Here is a 20411-nt window from a genome sequence, read left to right as displayed (position 1 = left end):
GAAGCGCGACGGTGTTTGAACCGCCCGAAGCGTGCCGGTGTTTGAACCGCCCGAAGCGTGCCGGTGTTTGAACCGCCCGAAGCGCGACGGTGTTTGAACCGCCCGAAGCGCGACGGTGTTTGAACCGCCCGAAGCGTGCCGGTGTTTGAACCGCCCGAAGCGTGCCGGTGTTTGAACCGCCCGAAGCGTGCCGGTGTTTGAACCGCCCGAAGCGTGCCGGTGTTTGAACCGCCCGAAGCGTGCCGGTGTTTGAACCGCCCGAAGCGTGCCGGTGTTTGAACCGCCCGAAGCGTGACGGAGTTTGAACCGCCCGAAGCGTGCCGGTGTTTGAACCGCCCGAAGCGTGCCGGTGTTTGAACCGCCCGAAGCGTGACAGCACATGTGAACCGCCCGAAGCGTGCCGGTGTTTGAACCACCCGAAGCGTGCCGGTGTTTGAACCGCCCGAAGCGCGCCGGTGTTTGAACCGCCCGAAGCGTGACAGCACATGTGAACCGCCCGAAGCGTGCCGGTGTTTGAACCACCCGAAGCGCGCCGGTGTTTGAACCGCCCGAAGCGCGCCGGTGTTTGAACCGCCCGAAGCGCGCCGGTGTTTGAACCGCCCGAAGCGCGCCGGTGTTTGAACCGCCCGAAGCGCGCCGGTGTTTGAACCGCCCGAAGCGCGCCGGTGTTTGAACCGCCCGAAGCGCGCCGGTGTTTGAACCGCCCGAAGCGCGCCGGTGTTTGAACCGCCCGAAGCGTGCCGGTGTTTGAACCGCCCGAAGCGTGACGGAGTTTGAACCGCCCGAAGCGTGACGGAGTTTGAACCGCCCGAAGCGTGCCGGTGTTTGAACCGCCCGAAGCGTGACAGCACATGTGAACCGCCCGAAGCGTGCCGGTGTTTGAACCACCCGAAGCGTGCCGGTGTTTGAACCGCCCGAAGCGCGCCGGTGTTTGAACCGCCCGAAGCGTGACAGCACATGTGAACCGCCCGAAGCGTGCCGGTGTTTGAACCACCCGAAGCGTGCCGGTGTTTGAACCGCCCGAAGCGCGCCGGTGTTTGAACCGCCCGAAGCGTGACAGCACATGTGAACCGCCCGAAGCGTGCCGGTGTTTGAACCGCCCGAAGCGTGCCGGTGTTTGAACCGCCCGAAGCGTGACGGAGTTTGAACCGCCCGAAGCGTGACGGAGTTTGAACCGCCCGAAGCGTGCCGGTGTTTGAACCGCCCGAAGCGTGACAGCACATGTGAACCGCCCGAAGCGTGCCGGTGTTTGAACCACCCGAAGCGCGGCGGTGTTTGAACCACCCGAAGCGTGCCGGTGTTTGAACCGCCCGAAGCGCGCCGGTGTTTGAACCGCCCGAAGCGTGACAGCACATGTGAACCGCCCGAAGCGCGCCGGTGTTTGAACCACCCGAAGCGTGCCGGTGTTTGAACCGCCCGAAGCGCGCCGGTGTTTGAACCGCCCGAAGCGTGCCGGTGTTTGAACCGCCCGAAGCGTGCCGGTGTTTGAACCGCCCGAAGCGTGCCGGTGTTTGAACCGCCCGAAGCGTGCCGGTGTTTGAACCGCCCGAAGCGCGACGGTGTTTGAACCGCCCGAAGCGCGCCGGTGTTTGAACCGCCCGAAGCGTGACGGAGTTTGAACCGCCCGAAGCGTGGCGGTGTTTGAACCGCCCGAAGCGTGCCGGTGTTTGTTTTGACAGGTGTGTTTGTTCTGGTTTCTGTCCTGTCTCCGCCCCTGTTGTCACTTCGAAGTATCATTTCTGTGTTTTGCCGCCGGAGCCATACCGAGCCTTTCGTTGCCATGGTTTCTCGGTTTTTCGAAGGTTTTTGAACGTAGCCTTGCCTCGCTCGTGCTGTCCGGGGACCGCCTGACCCACGCCTGTTTTGGACCGGGTTTTTGCCTGTGGTTGGGAATTGTCCTCCCGTCTCCTTCATTGACGCTTTTTACTGCACGTGCGTCCAGTTCCACCCGTGTTTACGTGACGGTCAGAACCTGCTGATTCGCTGCAGCTGCTTGTAGCCGAGGAACATGTAGTTATTTTGCAGCTCCGGCTCCCGAGGTGTCGTTTCCTATCTATACAGCAGGAGCTGGTATATCAGTTCGGGATTTCCTCACCCGAGATAAGATTCGGCGAGATATTATTCCTAAATTAACACATCTTACACTTATCAGATCTTACGGGTTTTTTTTCCTTTTCATGAGAATGGGTTTGAGGTTCTGAACAGATACACACTGAATAAATCACTGTTCACACACACACACACACACACACATGCCCTTCACTTGCACGGGGTCCTACCGAGTTAAAAACCCTGAGCACGCGAGAGGTGACGTTTAGGACGTTTAAGGCATTTAGAACGTTTAGGATGTTTAGGACGGCTCTCTCACACGGGGAAATAAATGTGCTCTGAATTTAATGCTAAAGCGAGATGAATGATCAACACAGCAGGACACTGATGAAGGACATGATCATGAGAGAGAGAGGGGGGGGGACGTGAGACACAGCAAGATAGAGACAGACACAAAGAGAGATAAAGAGAGGAGGACACAAAGAGAGCGAGAGACACGCAAGGAGACAAAGACATAGAGAGATACAGGAAGAGAGAGACGCAGAGATACAGAAGCACAGAGATATAGGAAGAGAGACAGGGAGAGAGACAGGGAGACTCACAGAGAGATACGGAAAAAGAGAAAGACAGAGAGATAGAGAAAGCGATACAGAACGAGAGACAGAGGAAGAGAGACACAGAGATACAGAAAGAGATGCAAGGAGTGAGACAGAGAGACACAAAGAGAGAGACACAAAGAGACTGAGAGAGACACACACACACAGAGATACAGAAACACAGAGACATAGAGATATAGAAAGAGAGACACAGAGACACAGAAAAAGAGAGACACAAAGAGAGACTGAGAGAGACACACACACAGAGATACAGAAACACAGAGACATAGAGATAAAGAAAGAGAGACAGAGAGACACAGAAAAAGAGAGAGACACAAAGAGAGACTGAGAGAGACACACACACAGAGATACAGAAACACAGAGACATAGAGATATAGAAAGAGAGACACAGAGAGATACAGAAAAAGAGAGAGACACAAAGAGAGACTGAGAGAGACACACACACAGATACAGAAACACAGAGACATTGAGATATAGAAAGAGAGACACAGAGAGATACAGAAAAAGAGAGACACAAAGAGAGACTGAGAGAGACACACACACACAGAGATACAGAAACACAGAGACATAGAGATATAGAAAGAGAGACAGAGAGACACAGAAAAAGAGAGAGACACAAAGAGAGACTGAGAGAGACACACACACAGAGATACAGAAACACAGAGACATAGAGATAAAGAAAGAGAGACACAGAGAGATACAGAAAAAGAGAGAGACACAAAGAGAGAGACAGAAGGAGACAAAGACACAGACAGGTACAGAGAGAGCGACAGAGACAGAGATACAAAAAGATCCAGGGAGCGAGACAGAGAGGTACAAAGAGAGATACAGAAAGAGAGAAAGACAGAGAGGCATAAAGAGAGAGATTCAAAAAGAGACAGACAGAGAGACACAGAAAGCGTGACAGAGAAAGAGAGAGAGAAAGAAGGACAGACACAAAGAGATACAAAAAGACAGAGACAGAGAGATACAAAAAGACAGATACAGAAAGTTAGACAGACTGAGAGGAAGCGAGGGAGAGACAGAAAGAACGAGAGACAGACATTACCGCTCACCTGAGGAGTCATCCCGTGGCAGAGGTACAGGATGGGGACGTTGTCGGTGTCTGGCCCCTGATCCAGACACAGCTCGCTCTTCAGAGAGTTCCTCAGCTGCACACAGGACAGACACAAATCCACGCTCACTGCTGGGAGACTGAAGCTTCAGCACAGACACACGTACACATTAATCTCATCTTCACCGATGAACTCATGCCTCGGGGCTGGGTTTTTTTTTTAGAAGCGGTCACTGTGTAGGATCACGTCCTCTCATCCTGCCTGAAGCTAAACGACAACACTTTACATCGCACATCGCATCCCTAGCTCTCTCAAACGCCAAGAGTCCCGTACGCATTCACCTCACCCGGCTACAGCGCTGCTGAATTCTCGACTCTGTATTAATACCCTCGTTCTTATGTGGTACTGTTTCCATGGCGACAACTTCCACAGGGACTCGTGTGGCGGGTATTTACTTAGCTAGCATTTTTGGAAGGAGTCTCCGCTTTCAGACACGTTCGGACGTTCTGTGGTTTCGCCATAAAAGGAACGTTCCTAGCTGCTATAAAGGAAGTGCTAACAGGAAGCGACGTCCACAACGTTGTACTGTAACTATAAATGGATTAAAAAAAAAAAAAAAAAGACGTGTCATTCACGTTGGAACGTCGCCATTGTAGAAGTGGAATAAAAGACTTCGGGACGCGCCGTCATTGGAAAATAATCCACCACAGCATCGTTGATTATTTTCCTATAACAGCATACATAACATACGGTGTTTTATTCCTCGCGTATTAAACAACACGTATAACACGTATTTCGGTGCGCGGATTTCGCACGAAATGCATCCACGTGTTTCCTCCGTGTTTTGTCAAAAGGCCTTTTTTTTAAAATTCGCCTTTAAATTTTGATACTCGGTCCCGTGTGACTGCGCAAACCCGCTCTTCGGCATTCTGCTCCTACACTCCGGTTTGACTGACAGCCCTCAGAGTAATGAGGGCAAGAGTTCTTTCACAACCCGGAATTCATTTTAATAAGACTAACCCATTCTGTCCACCCGCCGAGGAATACCGCACGGAGGCGTGAGGTGAACGGGCCGCGACCGCGGAGCCGAGTCACGTGTGAGGACACGACGGTTCGGGGGAGGTGAAAAGACACGCGGACGTTTTCTGTTCACGATTCGGCACGAATATAAAATCAGGGCTGGGTCGATAGGGTCGAGAGCCGCATGCGGAAAAAACACACGGACGGATTTCGACTGATCCGGGAGCTCGGGAGTCGAAACTCCAGGTGCCGTGCGTGTGTAAAAAAGCCGGATCTGGCGCTAGTCAGAGGAGCAGCGTTAGCATGGATGAGAGAATGAGCTGCTGGTTAAACAGCATTAAAACTGTAAAGATGAACAACTCTTAAACTGAGTTTGATGATACTTTCTACAACTTCTAACACTGACGATCTGTTTAAAAATGTACAAATTTAATGACTGAGTACGATATTTGTTTATCAGACCCATTCGGTGTCTGTCGCTCGGTACACCGGTGGTTTCTTTCTTTTTCAGGACGTTCCAAATTGCCTATACCTGATGTTTGTGCAACGCCCGTGATTGGTTTCCCTCATTTTTTTTTTACCCTTTAAAATGGCTTGCTTTTCTCCCATAGACAGCTCTCTGATCTCCATGTTGGCGTATCCTTTTTAACAACAAAAGCAGACGCCACAGGCGCAACTGAACGCCGAGGGTACGTTTACACGACGACGATGGACTAAAAACGGAAAAGTCCGTCCTTCGCGTTTTTGAAAAGTCTTGCGTACAGACCACGACGCTCTCGCAACGATCCTCGTTCAAGCGGGTCCGCAAAAAGCGGATTGGCGGCATCGATTTTTATTATTGAGAAGCATGGATGAACCCGCCGAATAAACAGCACGGACACAGTCCTGTATTTTTGAGCGTCCTCAAAGTTGAAGTCCTCGCATGCATGCCTGCACACTGAACGCGTAATACGCGCGCGCATGACGTCGTCGTTTTACACAGGACACACCTGGGTGACAAGAAACACCTGTCAGTCGCGTGTTCCAATATTTTTGCTCGCCAATTTGGGTGGTCTGATGGAAAACGTGCTATGTTCTATGCCGTTTAAAAGATATAAATGCGAATAAATACCAGCGAATAAAAGCTGAAATTCTAAACGCTCGTCTTATATCCGTCTTTTGATCTCGAACCCAAATGTTTTCAGTTCACAGAAGAAAAAAAAAAGGAAGGGAAAAAAAAAAAGGACTGGCCTTGACGTTCCGATAGTTTCGGAAGGGATTGTATATCATCATTTCGCTCAGCCCTGGTGCTAACCTCACTGGGGCTGGGCGATATCGTAGCACGATTCTCCGACACGATGGAAATGGAATTGATTTTCTTTATTTTTTTTTACTTTTTAAAAAATACAATTTGTATTTATTTAAAAAGCGATAATAATAAATAATATTAAAAAAGAACAAAAAAATAAAATAAAATAAAAAATGTATCATCTGCCTCTGTCACGTGACCTTCACGTGTCTTGCTGTTATGTCACCTACATACTGTGTGTGTGTGTGTGTGTGTGTGTGTGTGTGTGTGTTGAGTCGCTGTGGTGTTAACGTTGCTCTCACGGTCCCCACTTGCCCCCGACGCCTCTACTGCTTCTGTGTCTCGACCTCGGCCTGCGTTCAGGATTCGGATTACTCTCCCGTCTCTGATTGCGGTGTCTGCTTGGGAGTTTGTTCTGAGAAAAGCCATAACGTAATGACTCGGCACGTGCGTCCTCTTGCCTCGCGCTTGTAAATATTACACCTGCGCTCCGCTGTGCTATTTCAGAAACTTTCGATTCTAAAACCTCAGCGGCAGGACTGTGGATTCTCGAATCTGATTGGCCGAGAGGTGCCGGTGTGGATTCACACGTGTGGACTCCCTTGACGCTGGCTCTGCACCTGAATCATTTGAACTAGCCGTTATTAAACCCGATTAAAAAAACTGACCTTAAAGAACCGGACTCAAATCTGCTCTTTATCTCCAAGATCTTAGAAAAGGTTGTAGCGCAGCGGCTATGCTCGTACTTACACAAGAGCTACATTGGGGAAATGTATCAGTCAGGATTCAGGCCTCATCATAGCACAGAGACGGCGCTGGTTAAAGTAGTAAACGACCTACTACTGGCCTCTGATCAGGGTCGTGTCTCCTTGCTTGTGTCGCTTGACCTTAATGCAGCTTTTGATACAACAGATATGTTGTTTAACATTATGTTTAACATTAAGGGAACGCTCCTCTCCTGGCTCAGGTCTTATTAGACCGATCGTTATCAGTTCGCAAATATAAATGGAGACTTCTCCGTGCGAGGTAAAGTTTGGTATTCCTCAAGGTTCTGTCTTAGGCCCACTGCTTTTTCCTTTATATACGCTACCTCTAGGTCAAATTATTCATAAACATGGAATTATCTTCCACTGTTATGCTGATGAAACACAGCTGTATGTTTCAGCTGAGCCAGACGACCGACACCGGCTTAATAAAGTTGAGGAATGTGCAAAAGACATTAAGACGTTGGATGTTTATTAACTTCCTTTTGCTTAATTCCGACAAGACAGAAGTACTTATATCTGATCTAACAGTAACTCTGGATGGACTTTGTTTCATCATGTGCAGCAGTAACAGACCTCGGTGTGATTACTGACTCCAGTCTATCATTTGATGCTCATGTTGATAATATTACTAGGATAGCCTTCTTTCATCTCAGATATTTCTAAGATAAGAAATATATTGTCACTGCATGATGCAGAAATATTAATTCATGCTTTCGTCAACTCTAGATTAGATTACTGTAATGCTTTACTGTCTGGATGATCCATTAGGAGCGTAAACAAACTCCAGTTAGTCCAGAATGCAGCCGCTAGAGTCCGTACTAGACCCAGAAGATACGACCGCATCACCCCGATCTTATCCACACCGCACTGGCTCCCAGTGAAATCTCTCACTGATGATAAAATACTATTATTAACCTATAAAGCACTGAATGGTCTCGCGACACAGTACCTGAGCGAACTTTTGGTCTTTTATGATCTGCCACGCCTACTTAGATCAAAAGGTGCAGGCTATTTGTTGGTACCTCGATTAGCGAAGGCTACAGCAAGGGGAAGAGCTTTCTCTTATAGAGCCCCACAGTCATGGAACGGTCTTCCAGTTAGTGTTCGGGACTCAGACGCAGTCTCAGTGTTTAAGTCCAGGCTGAAAACGTATTTGTTTAGTCGAGCTTTTTCTGAATAGTTTTTTTTGTTTAGGTAAACGAGCAGATCTAGAGGCTCGAGTCTCCATCAGTGAACAGTGGAGAAGTTCGACAAAACGGACTTCGTGTAAAAACTGTAATGAATTTTCCTCGTTACACGGCCGCACTATTTGCCCATGTAGCATTAGCACAGTTATACAAGGGATTTTATTTATAACCGCACTATCCGGTGTCACCCAGATGAGGACGGGTTCCCTTCTGAGTCGGGTTCCTCTCGAGGTTTCTTCCTCGTATCGTCTCAGGGAGTTTTTTCCTAACCATATTAACCATATTAACGAATATAATATTTCATTCACAAATAATATCAGTATATCGTAGTGTTAGGATATAAGTGTTAGACCTGACACTTGGTTTAATATATAATTAAATTTATATTCTATTAATTTCATTTCATGTTAACGAACTCAAAAACGTATAATGTGATTGATGATGAACCTCACTGGATAATATCGTGTAGGGATGATAATATAGTTATGTCCCACGAAGCTTTATACGAAGCCTGTAGCAGCACAGTGAGCATCAATGATTGGCTCAGCAGCTGCACAGAGGAAAGAATATGCGCAGAATTATTGGCACCCTTAATTAAGATGGTTAAAAAAAGAAATCGGTCACAGTAGAGCGCTGTACGTGTGTGCGAGTGGTGAATGAAAAGTCGATGCGTGAGGCGTGTGTGACATCTCACCACTCCGTAAGCGATGGTGTCCGAGTACATCCTCATCTCGGGGTAGATGTTCACCAGGTACCACCTGAACGTCTTACACTGCAGCCTTTTCCTCAGGGCTTTCCTCGCAGAGATATCGCCAATGTCTATGCCGGAGTCCTATACGCATACGGATACAACCACACACACACACACACACACACACACAAATATAAAGAGATACTCGTGAGTGTCTGTAGTTAATGGATTTGCATTAAGATAAAAGTTAGGCCTCTAAATGGAAGCAAATGGAAAGTTTGGCTCAGAACTATAATGGACATGTTTAAGACGAGTGCTGCTTCGACGTTACTTCTGTTGGAGTGGCGTTAGGTCTGAAAAGAACTGTAGGTGAAGGACGTTTCGTCCACCTGAGCGGTTCCCAGGTCCACGGGTATATTGTTATAAAAGCTGATCGTAAAGACGCAGAGAACATCGCCACACACACAACATACAGTAGCCGTATAATAGATTTCGTTTAGTATTTAAACCCCTCGTGTCTTGTTGTTCATCGCGAAGTATTGAGTGTTATCACCGTGCCAAGACTTTGTTCCTCGAGTTTGGTTTCCTGGCCTAGCGTTCTTCGATTCTTGTTTAGCCTAGGTCTCAACCTCCATTTACACGTCATGGGGCAGTGTAATGTAATCACTTTTTTATTCATCATCACCATTAATATGATCATATTATATTAATTAACCGGTTCCGTACTAGACCCAGAAGATACGAGCGCATCACCCCGATCTTATCCACACCGCCCTGGCTCCCAGTGAAATCTCTCATTGATGATAAAATACTATTATTAACCTATAAAGCACTGAATGGTCTCGCGACACAGTACCTGAGCGAACTTTTGGTCTTTTATGATCCGCCACGCCTACTTAGATCAAAAGGTGCAGGCTATTTGTTGGTACCTCGATTAGCGAAGGCTACAGCAGGAGGAAGAGCTTTCTCTTATAGAGCCCCACAGTCATGGAACGGTCTTCCAGTTAGTGTTCGGGACTCAGACGCAGTCTCAGTGTTTAAGTCCAGGCTGAAAACGTATTTGTTTAGTCGAGCTTTTTCTGAATAGTTTTTTTTGTTTAGGTAAACGAGCAGATCTAGAGGCTCGAGTCTCCATCAGTGAACAGTGGAGAAGTTCGACAAAACGGACTTCGTGTAAAAACTGTAATGAATTTTCCTCGTTACACGGCCGCACTATTTGCCCATGTAGCATTAGCACAGTTATACAAGGGATTTTATTTATAACCGCACTATCCGGTGTCACCCAGATGAGGACGGGTTCCCTTCTGAGTCGGGTTCCTCTCGAGGTTTCTTCCTCGTATCGTCTCAGGGAGTTTTTTCCTAACCATATTAACCATATTAACGAATATAATGTTTCATTCACAAATAATATCAGTATATCGTAGTGTTAGGATATAAGACCCGACACATGGTTTAATATATAATTAAATTTATATTCTATTAATTTCATTTCATGTTAACGAACTCAAAAACGTATAATGTGATTGGTGATGAACCTCACTGGATAATATCGTGTAGGGATGATAATATAGTTATGTCCCACGAAGCTTTATACGAAGCCTGTAGCAGCACAGTGAGCATCAATGATTGGCTCAGCAGCTGCACAGAGGAAAGAATATGCGGAGCCCAAAAAACCAGACGCTTCACAGTAGGGATGGAAACATTTCCGACGGGTAGTGGACACATCTTTGCTTCTCGTTAGCGTGAAGTTACGCGCTTTTTTTTACACGCTCTCATCACTCCACTTCCTGTGTCTCTTGAAAACGGACGGGTTTTCGAACTGCGGCTGTGCGATCCTGATCTTCCGTTTCTTCGGTCGCGTCAGCTTTACCGTGAAGCTCGGATGCTCGCGAGGGTGCACCTACGTACTCACTTACCGACCGATCTTAAGGTCGGCGGCCGACTCTACGCTCGCGAACCTGTTTACGCTTTCTCTCGGTGCTGTGAAGAACGACGGGCTTCGAGACCGCGTCCGGGCTGCTCGGCCTCCGAGCTTTTCTCCCGCCGTCTCCGTTTCTTCTCGCGGCGAAGCCTCGGCCGAGCGACGGGCCCGCTTGATGAATTGGTTGTTCCTTCTGTTCCTTCCAGATGAGTTTAATTGCTGCGTGGCTGATAAATGCACGATTTGAGCCAGGGCTCCTGAATACAGAGGATCAGCTCTGAGTGACTACAAACCACGAAACAAAAACAACACATATTTCTCAGTGTAGCCTCTTTCTTTTTTTTCGTCTCCCGAGAGCTCTGTCATCGTCGTGCAGATTACACCAAGCTGCGTCGAATTTGTATTCCACACACGCCAGGAGAAAATAAATAAATAAATAAACATCTGCTTGGAACTGATTACGCTAATCTAATCTCTTTACCTAAGCTACCAGTGGATAAAATTAGTGCCGGCTTTCTGAAAACATGATGCGGCACTGTTTATACGAGTCGAAACTATTCGTACGGGATCAGGTGTGTGAGCGTGTGTAAGTGGTAAATGAGCGGTGTGGGATGGACTCACTTCCTGCGGAACGTTCCAGGCCATGTAGACGTGGCTCTTAAACTCGTCCATCCACACCTCGGCTACTCTCAGGGCGTTACGGCGCACGTGCGCGGTCAGGTCCTCGGTGTATGGCTTGTGGGCGCGCTCGATGTGGGCGATACGGGCACAGGGCAGAACCTCCACGCTGCCACCACACTGCCACACCTACACAAACACACAGAGGAATCACATATCACTTACAAATAATGACAAATCTGGTCATAACCTAAGCAGGGTTGAGCGTGACCGGTACCTGGATGGGAGACCTGGGGAAAACTAAGGTTGCTGCTGGAAGTGGTATTCGTGCGGCCAGCAGGGGGCGCTCACCCCGTGGTCTGTGTGGGTCCTAACGCCCCGGTATAGTGACGGCAACACTATACTATAAAAGCAGCACCGTCTTTCAGATGAGACGTTAAACCGAGGTCCTGACTCTCTGTGCTCGATAAAAATCCCAGGACACTTCTAATAGTAAAGAGTAAGGATATAACCCCGGCGTCCTGACGAAATTCCCCCATTGGCCCTTCTCGATCACGGCCCTCTAATAATCAGAATTGGCTACGTCAATCTCTCATCTCCATTAATAGCTGGTGTGTGGTGGGAGTTCTGGCGCTCTATGGCTGCCGTCACATCATCCAGGTGGATGCTACACGCTAGTGGTTATGAGGAGATTCCCCCCATATTACAACACAGCTCTTACCAATCCTAACTAGTATCAGCTGACTAACCAGCCTAGCTTGCTATCTAACTAATTAACTAACCCTCTCTCAAAGGATGTAGTCGGTAGTATCTACGCTTTTGTCGTAGTTTAGTATAATCAAGGTTTTTTTTCCTTCAAATATATTTACGGCCCGTCTTCATCGATTCATCGAGATATTCCACGGCAATCTTTAACACTGGAACCTTCACTCCAGTTTCTCCTAATGAAGCGGCTATGACGTTTCTTTTATTCGTATCTTCCCCGTTTAAGCACGTCCTGGCGCTAGCATCTGGTCTCGTCTCATCCCATCAGCCGAGTGCCGTTTCATTCGATGTGAATTACGGCAACTCCTGGACTAGCATGTGGTGTGGACTAGCCAGGCGGAACTTTTGTGCTCCTACTCTCCTGTATAATAAAGAGCGCTGCAGCTGGGACTCGACGGGAGAGCAGAGACGCAGGGTGTGTAGCGTGAGATTGAGTGTTACGGCTGCCTAACCCTCGGCACTTCCTCTGCTCCGTACTGATAGGACGCACACGCTGAGAGAAGTCACACAAGAGAAGTTCTCACAAAGTACCACTGCGAAGTTCTTGTCGAGCGGGAAACTTTCACCACAGACCCGCGCTTCGGAAGGTCTATGACGAGCGGTAGGTTCATCCGGCTGTCGAGGAGCTAGTATAACAAACACGATCGTGTGGAGTAGGACGTGAGGTCGGGTGAGTTTACTCACATTAATATTTATTGTGAATATATTACACTCGAACTATGAAAAAAAAAAAAAAAAAAAACCCTGCTGTTCTGAAACTGCTGTCCATCTACGTCTGCTACGTTCCAACCTAAAAAAAAAAGTCATCTTTTCGAGTGAAAAGACATTATATGGCCAAAAGTTTGTGGATCCCTGACCATCACACGTATATGTGCATCTCATTCCAGATTTAGGACCTCTTCGCTGTTATGATAAGCGCCACTCTTCTGGGAAGGATCTCCGCTAGATTTTGGGGCGTGGCTGTGGGGATCTGCGTCCGTTCGGTTACGAGAGCGTTAGTGAGATCGGCCGCTGACGTCGGCGCTTCAGTTCGTCCCAAAGGCGTCCCAAAGGCCCCTCGTTTTGTGCGCACGGGTGTTGTCGCGCTGGGACAAGTCTGGCCCTCTCAATTTCCGTGAAGGGAGATCTTAACGCTACAGGATAAGGAGAAGGAATGCATATTTTTGTGATGCTCGGGTGTCCACATACTTTTGGCCATAGCGTGTATCTTAAACATAGCCAAATTTATCCAGTGTTTTCTGTTGTACGCTTACGGTCAACCAAACAGACGAGTATTAATCCGATCTCTTAGGCATTTTGACTTATTTCAAGCTGTACATTTGTCTTATTCTATCAGTGGATCATTTTAGAAATAAAATGCTAAAACTTGCAAACGTATCTGCCGTTCGAACAGGACTACGTCAAGTTTGAAATCAGTCTCAACAGCTAGAAATATCCATCCATCCATCCATCCATCTTCTACACCGCTTATCCTTCCTTCAGGGTCACGGGGAAGGTGGAGCCTATCCCAGGGAGCATGGGGCACACCAAATACACCATCGGGCATGGGGGATCGAATCCTGTCTCCGCCCTGTGTGCGTTGAGTTCGCACGTTCTCCCCGTCCTTTAGGGGTTTCCTCCGGGTCCTCCCACAGTCCAAAGACATGCACTGTAGGCTGACTGGCATTTCCAAATTGTCCGTGGTGTGTCAAAGTGTATGCGGATGTACCCTTCGATGGGTCTGCGCCCTGTCCAGGGTGTCCCCCCGCCTTGTGCCTCGAGTTCCCTGGGATAGGCTCCAGGCTCCCCGATGAATCTGTGTAGGAAATGCGGTATGGAAAATGGATGGAGGGATGCAATTCCAATCCTTTTCTATCTCGAGCCCATTTTACACCAGACCACAGCGGCACCGCATCCAACAAGCGCCAATTTTCAAGCACTTAAAATGAGGTCACCGGCCAGGATCCCTGCTGTAACCCCCTCAGAGCTTTCTGGCTAATTATCTAGCTTGCCACTTTTAACAGCAAACATTAGCTTGGTGTCTCAATATTGATTTTTCAGAAGAGGGAAAAAAAAAAAGTAAAACGCTCAGTGGCACTCTCGGAAAAATAGAGATGAAACAGCTGTAGTTTGAGAGAAAGACCACACCTGAAGCTCCGCTTTCTTCCTAGCAGGACAGTTATACATCTCGTCCTCTACTAGTGAAGAGGGTTTACGCACGCACCGCCTCCCTGTGTCCTCCATGCTATGAACAGCTCCTACTCAGGACTCGACAGTGGGGGGTCAGGCTTCTTAGCGCAAAGCTGAAGACAACCAGAAGTCAAGCCCAAGTTCTCACAGTTCTCCCGGTGTTCGAACGGGAGCATGTGGTGCGACTGGAATGAAACATTAACACCGAGTGTTCTCCTGACTCTAGCCTGGCTCACGTCTCGTGAGTTGTCCTTTAAGGAAAAGGGTTCGGAACATGGCGTGATTTCGTGTTTTTCTGAAATATTTGAAACGTACATAGACAAAAATGCAAGATGCCACGGCTTGGTTAAAGCATGGTGATGTGTCTATGCTGCAGTGTGTGTGTGTGTGTGTGTGTGCGAGTACTCGGCAAGCGGCCAGGTCTACAGAGAGATCTGTTCTGCTCTCTGACTAAACAGGGAGCTTCTGTCACTCAACATTTACTCCCAAACCCTGATTCAATCAAGTTTATTGCACCGTGCCAATACTGATTCCAAACAACATCAGTTCATATATAGTGAAGTGTCACTCATTCATTTTGCTCGAGCGAGCACGTACACACGGTACTCGAGAAGAAACTCTCGCGCCGTGACTCGGACCGCGCGACGTCGACGTCGCGCCGTTTTCTAGGCGTGTGAATCAGCGAGTCGATTCGATTCGCGATTCACTGGTTTCCAGGAGATGAAATTCGATTCAGTGCTCTGAGAAACGACTCGTTTCAGGGAGTCACGCCGACTCACTTCGCCTCGCTCTCTCGGACAATGATTCGGCGCCAGTGACTCACACGGACCTTCGTAAAAGAACGACGTCGGGTCTATTTTGGGATACGGGGAGGGAAAACTCACAAGTTTTCTACGACATCGAGGTCCGGGGATTTTGGCAGGCCAGTCAGTGTCCCCTGGTGTTCCAGGTTTGTCTAACACGTCCATGTGAATCACCTCCAAATAACAGCAATTACTGTATAGACTTCTGTTACTCACAGTCACCAGTATATCTTTACTAAGTTTATAAATATAACTGTAAAAAAAAAAAACAACAACAATTAACTAATTGTTGTGCCAGACTCGACGCTTTAGATTTTGAAAAGATAACTGGCGGGGTTTTTTGACCTCCTTTAAACGTGTCGACTTCGTACGTTTCGAGGATATCGCTATTTACAAAACAAAACAAAACTGTACACAAGGTTGTTTACAAAAAATAGAAGGTATTTCGCATTTTAGATATTAAGATTCATGTGTCGTACAGTGTATCGTGCAAAATTCGACGGGATTAAAAACGAACGAACGAACGAACGAACGAAGAACATCTGAAGACGCTGAAATAGTTCATGATTTTTAAAAATAAATAAATAAATAAATAAATAAGCAAGCAAACAAAGAGGTAGCGATGCAACATGTTTACAAAAGGGGGTTGTTGTAGTGTGATTTGGGACGTGTCCAGAGGGACGGCGTTGGGAAATCCAACCTACGTTTTCTGAGCGTCACAACCGGACACGGAAACAGATGAGAACCACTGCTCTGTTTGAAAAATAAATAAATAAATAAACAGAAGTGTTTTCCGCCCCTTATTTTCGCTCTAATTTCTTGGCCATGATTTAGCTCTCTATATCATGCGAGAGCTACCGGCAGGAGAGGTGTAGGCGAACACGTGTTTATATCATACCCACGGAGCAAAGCTCTATCCGCCCTCTTCCACATACAAGACATCCACGATTGCCTAGTAACGGTGTGATTGACACGGTAGAGAGAGAGAGAGAGAGAGAGAGAGGGAGAGAGAGAGAGAGGGAGAACGAGAACCATCCCTGCTCCCTCGGCTCTAGGATTCCACCTCGCGTTCTCCGGGCGAGCGAAATGGAGGTGCTAATACAATTAAAAAAAATAATAATCTCTTCAAAAGTACGCTGCTTTGCTCCCGGCTCACGTCTCGTCTGTGAGAGCTCCAGCACGCGGTAGGGAAAGCCACTTTACTCAGCATCGTCTCCCACAAAGACGACATGACAAGAGCGGCGGCATCTGTCCCTGATTGCACAGAAGCTCTAAATCATCGTGTCGCGGCTTCATCGGCAGTCAGTGAACCCTTTACCCTCAGACTCTGAGAGCGCGAGAGGTGAAAACAGGAATAAATTTTTGCAAAAAAAGAGCGCGGGTGATAAGAAGGATGAGAGGAACGGAATAAAGAGGGCGAGGCCTCACACGGAGCTGTTCATTGTCCTTCAGACACTGGTGCTGGAAATAAAAATACCTATGACCCTGTATTTTTTCTTCCCAAGAGGGAGTCTGACACTATAATATCTCTCTCTACACACACACACACACACACACACACACACGCACGCACAATAAAAGTTTCATCCAGCAACACAGGGGCATCTGTGAGATCTGATTTATTCGGGCTGCTGCAAAAATTGGATCGTAATTTAACAGGGACGTCGATGAGAATTCGACAGAATTAGTACGAGGCCCGCTGAAGCCGAATGCAAGGAAGGTCTTAAGATTTTTTCTTTTTTTTTTAAAGTCATTGAAACAGTCGCGGAAACATTTAACTCTCAGGGTGAGGGTCACCTTCCTACTGCGAACCTGCTGCCTGCCGCTGCTTTCAGGACCACGGTCAGGGAATCTGGCTCCACCATGTTGACTTTTCTGATACAATCAAAACGATTCGACCTCCATTTATACGCAAAGCCAGCTGAAGAAGAAGAAGAAGAAGAAGAACAAGAAGGGGAAGAAAAAAAGCCCACGATGCTTCCACAGGAAAACAATCAGCGGGCCATTATCGAGGAAAAGAAATGGTAAAAGTGTGTCGTTCGGGGTCCAGAAGCCGCATCCTCCTCCTCCTCCTCGTCTCTTTAGAGAGACTGATGATTCCGCCGCTGCCTGCCGTGAAAAGCAGCGTGTACGTGTACGTGTAACACCGTGTGGCGCCGTGATTATTACACAACGTGATTATTATGGAATCCGAAACACGAGTATTCGCAGTGCTCTGGTTTATAACGCTTTCTGACTATCTATTATTAGCTCTCCTAAGGGACTCGGCCAACTCCTCTTACCGTTCGGATCGAGCGTTCGAGTTCGGAGTGAAAGGACATCTTCAGATGGAATATATTACCGCCTGCGTAGAAAACGCAAGGAAACAAACTGATGAAATGAAGCTGAAATGGAGGCAACGTGGCTGAAATGGAGGCAATGCGTTCTCTCCGAGAAACAAACAGTTCAGACTTTATATCACACTGATATGGATTTCATTTCGGAACGACTAGCACGGCATAAAAGGATCGAGCTTAATGTGCGCGCACGGTGAAAAATAACGCTGCCAGAAAAGATTCTTCAGAGCGATGATAGAGAGGAACCCTTTATTTATTTATTTATTTATTTATTTATTGACATTTTCGTATTGCTCGTTGCAAAGAGGTGTCATACGCGTGTGTATTTTTTCCCCTACGTAATTCCGTACGAGCGTCCACTCGATCCGATTCCAATTTACGTAACACTTTTAAGGTCCTCATTGAACTTACCCTCATAATACCGCCAGCGCTATACGTGCTGAATTATTTCCTGTTACAGATTACGACGCTCTGCTTTAACACTGCTCCGAAATGAAAACGTGATTGAAATGAGTTGATTTGATTTTTTTTGCCCACTTTTCTCACCTATGACCCCGAATCAGATGGAAATCGATTCTTTTAAACGGTTCGTTCGTTTGTTACGGTTCCACACTGAGCATAACTGTTAAATAAACCAAAAAACGCAAAAAAAAAATAAACAAAACAAAACAAAACAAAAAAACCCATCGCACTTGGGGCGGGGCTTGAAACGTGCTCGTGTAACTGGGCGCACGGTGGCTTGGTGGTTAGCACGTTCGCCTCACGCCTCCAGGGTCGGGGGCTCGATTCCCGCCGTGGCCCTGTGTTTGCATGTGAACGCACCAGGATCGGACTAATCCCCGTGTATTTAAAGCGGCGTCCCCGCTCTGCCCAGACGTCCCAGCCACAATCGAACATGCAACAGAAATCGGTTTGATAAGTCGTTCCTCTGCGTCCTGCCAAAAGCAGTGGAGATCATTATTGTTGTTAATCTGTCAGGAGAGAGGCCATTATCTTCATTAGCTGCAGTCGGCAGAGAGAGAGAGAGAGAGAGATCATCACTCACCCTGACACCCAGCTCCACATTCTCGCCCCCATAGATTTCCAAGCCTTCGTCCAGCAGTCCGATTTCCTCGAAGTACTTCCTGTCTACGACGAAGCAGCCGATCAGAGCCGGACTCCTGAAGAGGAACACGCGGCAACAAGAAACTGATATATATATGTATATATATACGCTGTGTGTGAGAAATTCCAGTGTGCTGTTTTCTTTTAATAAATAACGTCGCCGTTGTATAAGAGCGATAAAACGAAATGAATCGATTCGAAGGCGTTCATATAATTATGATCTTTCTCGTGACTGAAATGTAGTAAAGGATCTTGTTTCGTCTCGGACCCTCGTAAAAAGAGCGTCTGCGGATTTATTACCTGCCCTTCGGTCGTCCGGGTGATAATCCACTCGCGTAGACTCCGCCCCGAATCTTGTCCCAAATTGCATTTACTTTCATACAAACGTGATATTTTACTCCTATGAAAGAAATTCCGGAAATTTCCAGGGACACTCTTAATAAACTCTTGCGTACGTTTGTTTTGCACACTATTGCTATTTTTCCCGTTACAAACTCCGACTGCATTTCCAGTCTTCTCTAAAATTTAAAATAATATCTATTCAAATTAAATATGAATGGCATTTTTCATTTGTTCTTCATTTGTCAGTGGTAAATTATTTACTTTTGCGGACAATAAATACGAGTCGCCTTTCATAATAATTAAAAGCTAAAGCTAGCTGTGAGTACACAGCATGCTACCTGATTGGAGACGTGGTGTTGTTCAGATTCCACCAGGACTTGGGGGGGTTCAGATAGCGACACCACAGTTCCCAGTCAAAGCCCTGAGCGGACAGCGGATACTCCTCCACCTCGAAAGTGTCGTATTTGATGTTGTCGAACGACGGGGAGATGATCCGCGTCCGGTCCTCCTGGATCCGCTGGAGAATCGGCTCGGCCCTGAAGACGATGGCAGAAACACACGTCCGTTAGCGACTGACACCTGAAGAGATCCGTTACATCCATCACGTTCATTCGATCTACTTCATACCACAGAGCTGTTGCGTTCTCGAATTGCATCGGTCAGGAGGTGTTGATTCGTGTTCTATAACGGCAGCTCTGACATCCTCGCAGCTGCGGATTACGGGTTCGCGTTAATGCGCTCGATTTGATACATCTTCTTTTTTAAAATGGATTAAAAAAAAAAAGCGCTTTCATTTAACAAAGAGAACACGGAACTATTTGGGTCGTACCAATGCGTCATGTCACAAAAAACAATCTGACGATATGTATCGTGGTAATGAGCATTCTATTAATTATGCAGTTAATTATGCAACTGCCCTGTTTGACCACCAGAGGTCCCAATCCGAGTAATCCGCGGCCCCATTATACGGGTAAAAAATAGCTCTTCGGTAGCCTTCAAATGACACCAGCCCCTCGATGCTGTGCTCTACATTACCTGAGAACGTTTCGTGGAAGTTGGCCACTTTAGCCGACTTTGGAGCTCTGTTTAGACCTCTAACTTTTATTCAGTCAATTGTTAAGTTATAATGAGTTATAAATATATATAAAAGTTATAGATTATAATTGTGTCTATTTATTTTTTAAAAATATGGTGAACCTGTAGTACATCCTGTTTACAATATTAAACCTCTCTATGGAAGGAGTCTCCAGTACCGGTGCTTGGAAACAAGCCGTGTTTCTTGTCTTATTAAATTCCCGGGAAAGAAAGACGAAAGGGTGAGGGGGATGACTGTTATGTAGTCGCTATGACATAAGTGATGACAGGAACGTGTTTCACAGACATTCCACCATGTCACTAGAAATGGACAAAAAGGACACGCCGTTCTTTTTTAAGGCTTGAGTAGACCGCTGTTGGAAATATTCAACTCCGCGTCGACTCGCGTGACAGCGACTCTAACGAATCCCGTCGCCGAGTCATTTCCTGCGACGCGACGCCGTGTTTTATTCCGTGCGCATCGCGGATGAACGGGTCTGCGTCGGAATTTAGGACATCGTTTTCAGGACTGGGGATTTTCCTGGCTCACGGATCACGTTGAAGCTCATTAAAGAAATATCTCGGATAATGCTCCATCTGTGCTG

General features: G+C 47.1%; 1 protein-coding gene across 4 annotated transcripts in view; it reads right to left on the bottom strand.

Annotated features, from left to right (window-relative positions):
* Positions 1 to 20411, bottom strand: part of galnt18b (UDP-N-acetyl-alpha-D-galactosamine:polypeptide N-acetylgalactosaminyltransferase 18b) — a 107535-nt gene that overhangs the window by 12967 nt on the left and 74157 nt on the right. For all 4 annotated transcript variants that reach the window (XM_017478671.3, XM_017478673.3, XM_017478672.3 and 1 more), the window contains 5 exons: positions 19071 to 19268; positions 18332 to 18446; positions 11217 to 11402; positions 8678 to 8815; positions 3722 to 3817 (listed from right to left, as the gene is read on the bottom strand). In XM_017478671.3, coding sequence (XP_017334160.2) covers positions 3722 to 3817; positions 8678 to 8815; positions 11217 to 11402; positions 18332 to 18446; positions 19071 to 19268 — 733 coding nt within the window. The remainder of the gene's footprint in view (positions 1 to 3721; positions 3818 to 8677; positions 8816 to 11216; positions 11403 to 18331; positions 18447 to 19070; positions 19269 to 20411) is intronic.

This window comes from Ictalurus punctatus, chromosome 10 (genome assembly GCF_001660625.3).
Source record: "Ictalurus punctatus breed USDA103 chromosome 10, Coco_2.0, whole genome shotgun sequence".
Lineage (NCBI taxonomy): Eukaryota > Metazoa > Chordata > Actinopteri > Siluriformes > Ictaluridae > Ictalurus > Ictalurus punctatus.
Note: the sequence above shows the minus strand (reverse complement) of the source record. Positions and strands in the feature narration are given on the sequence as shown.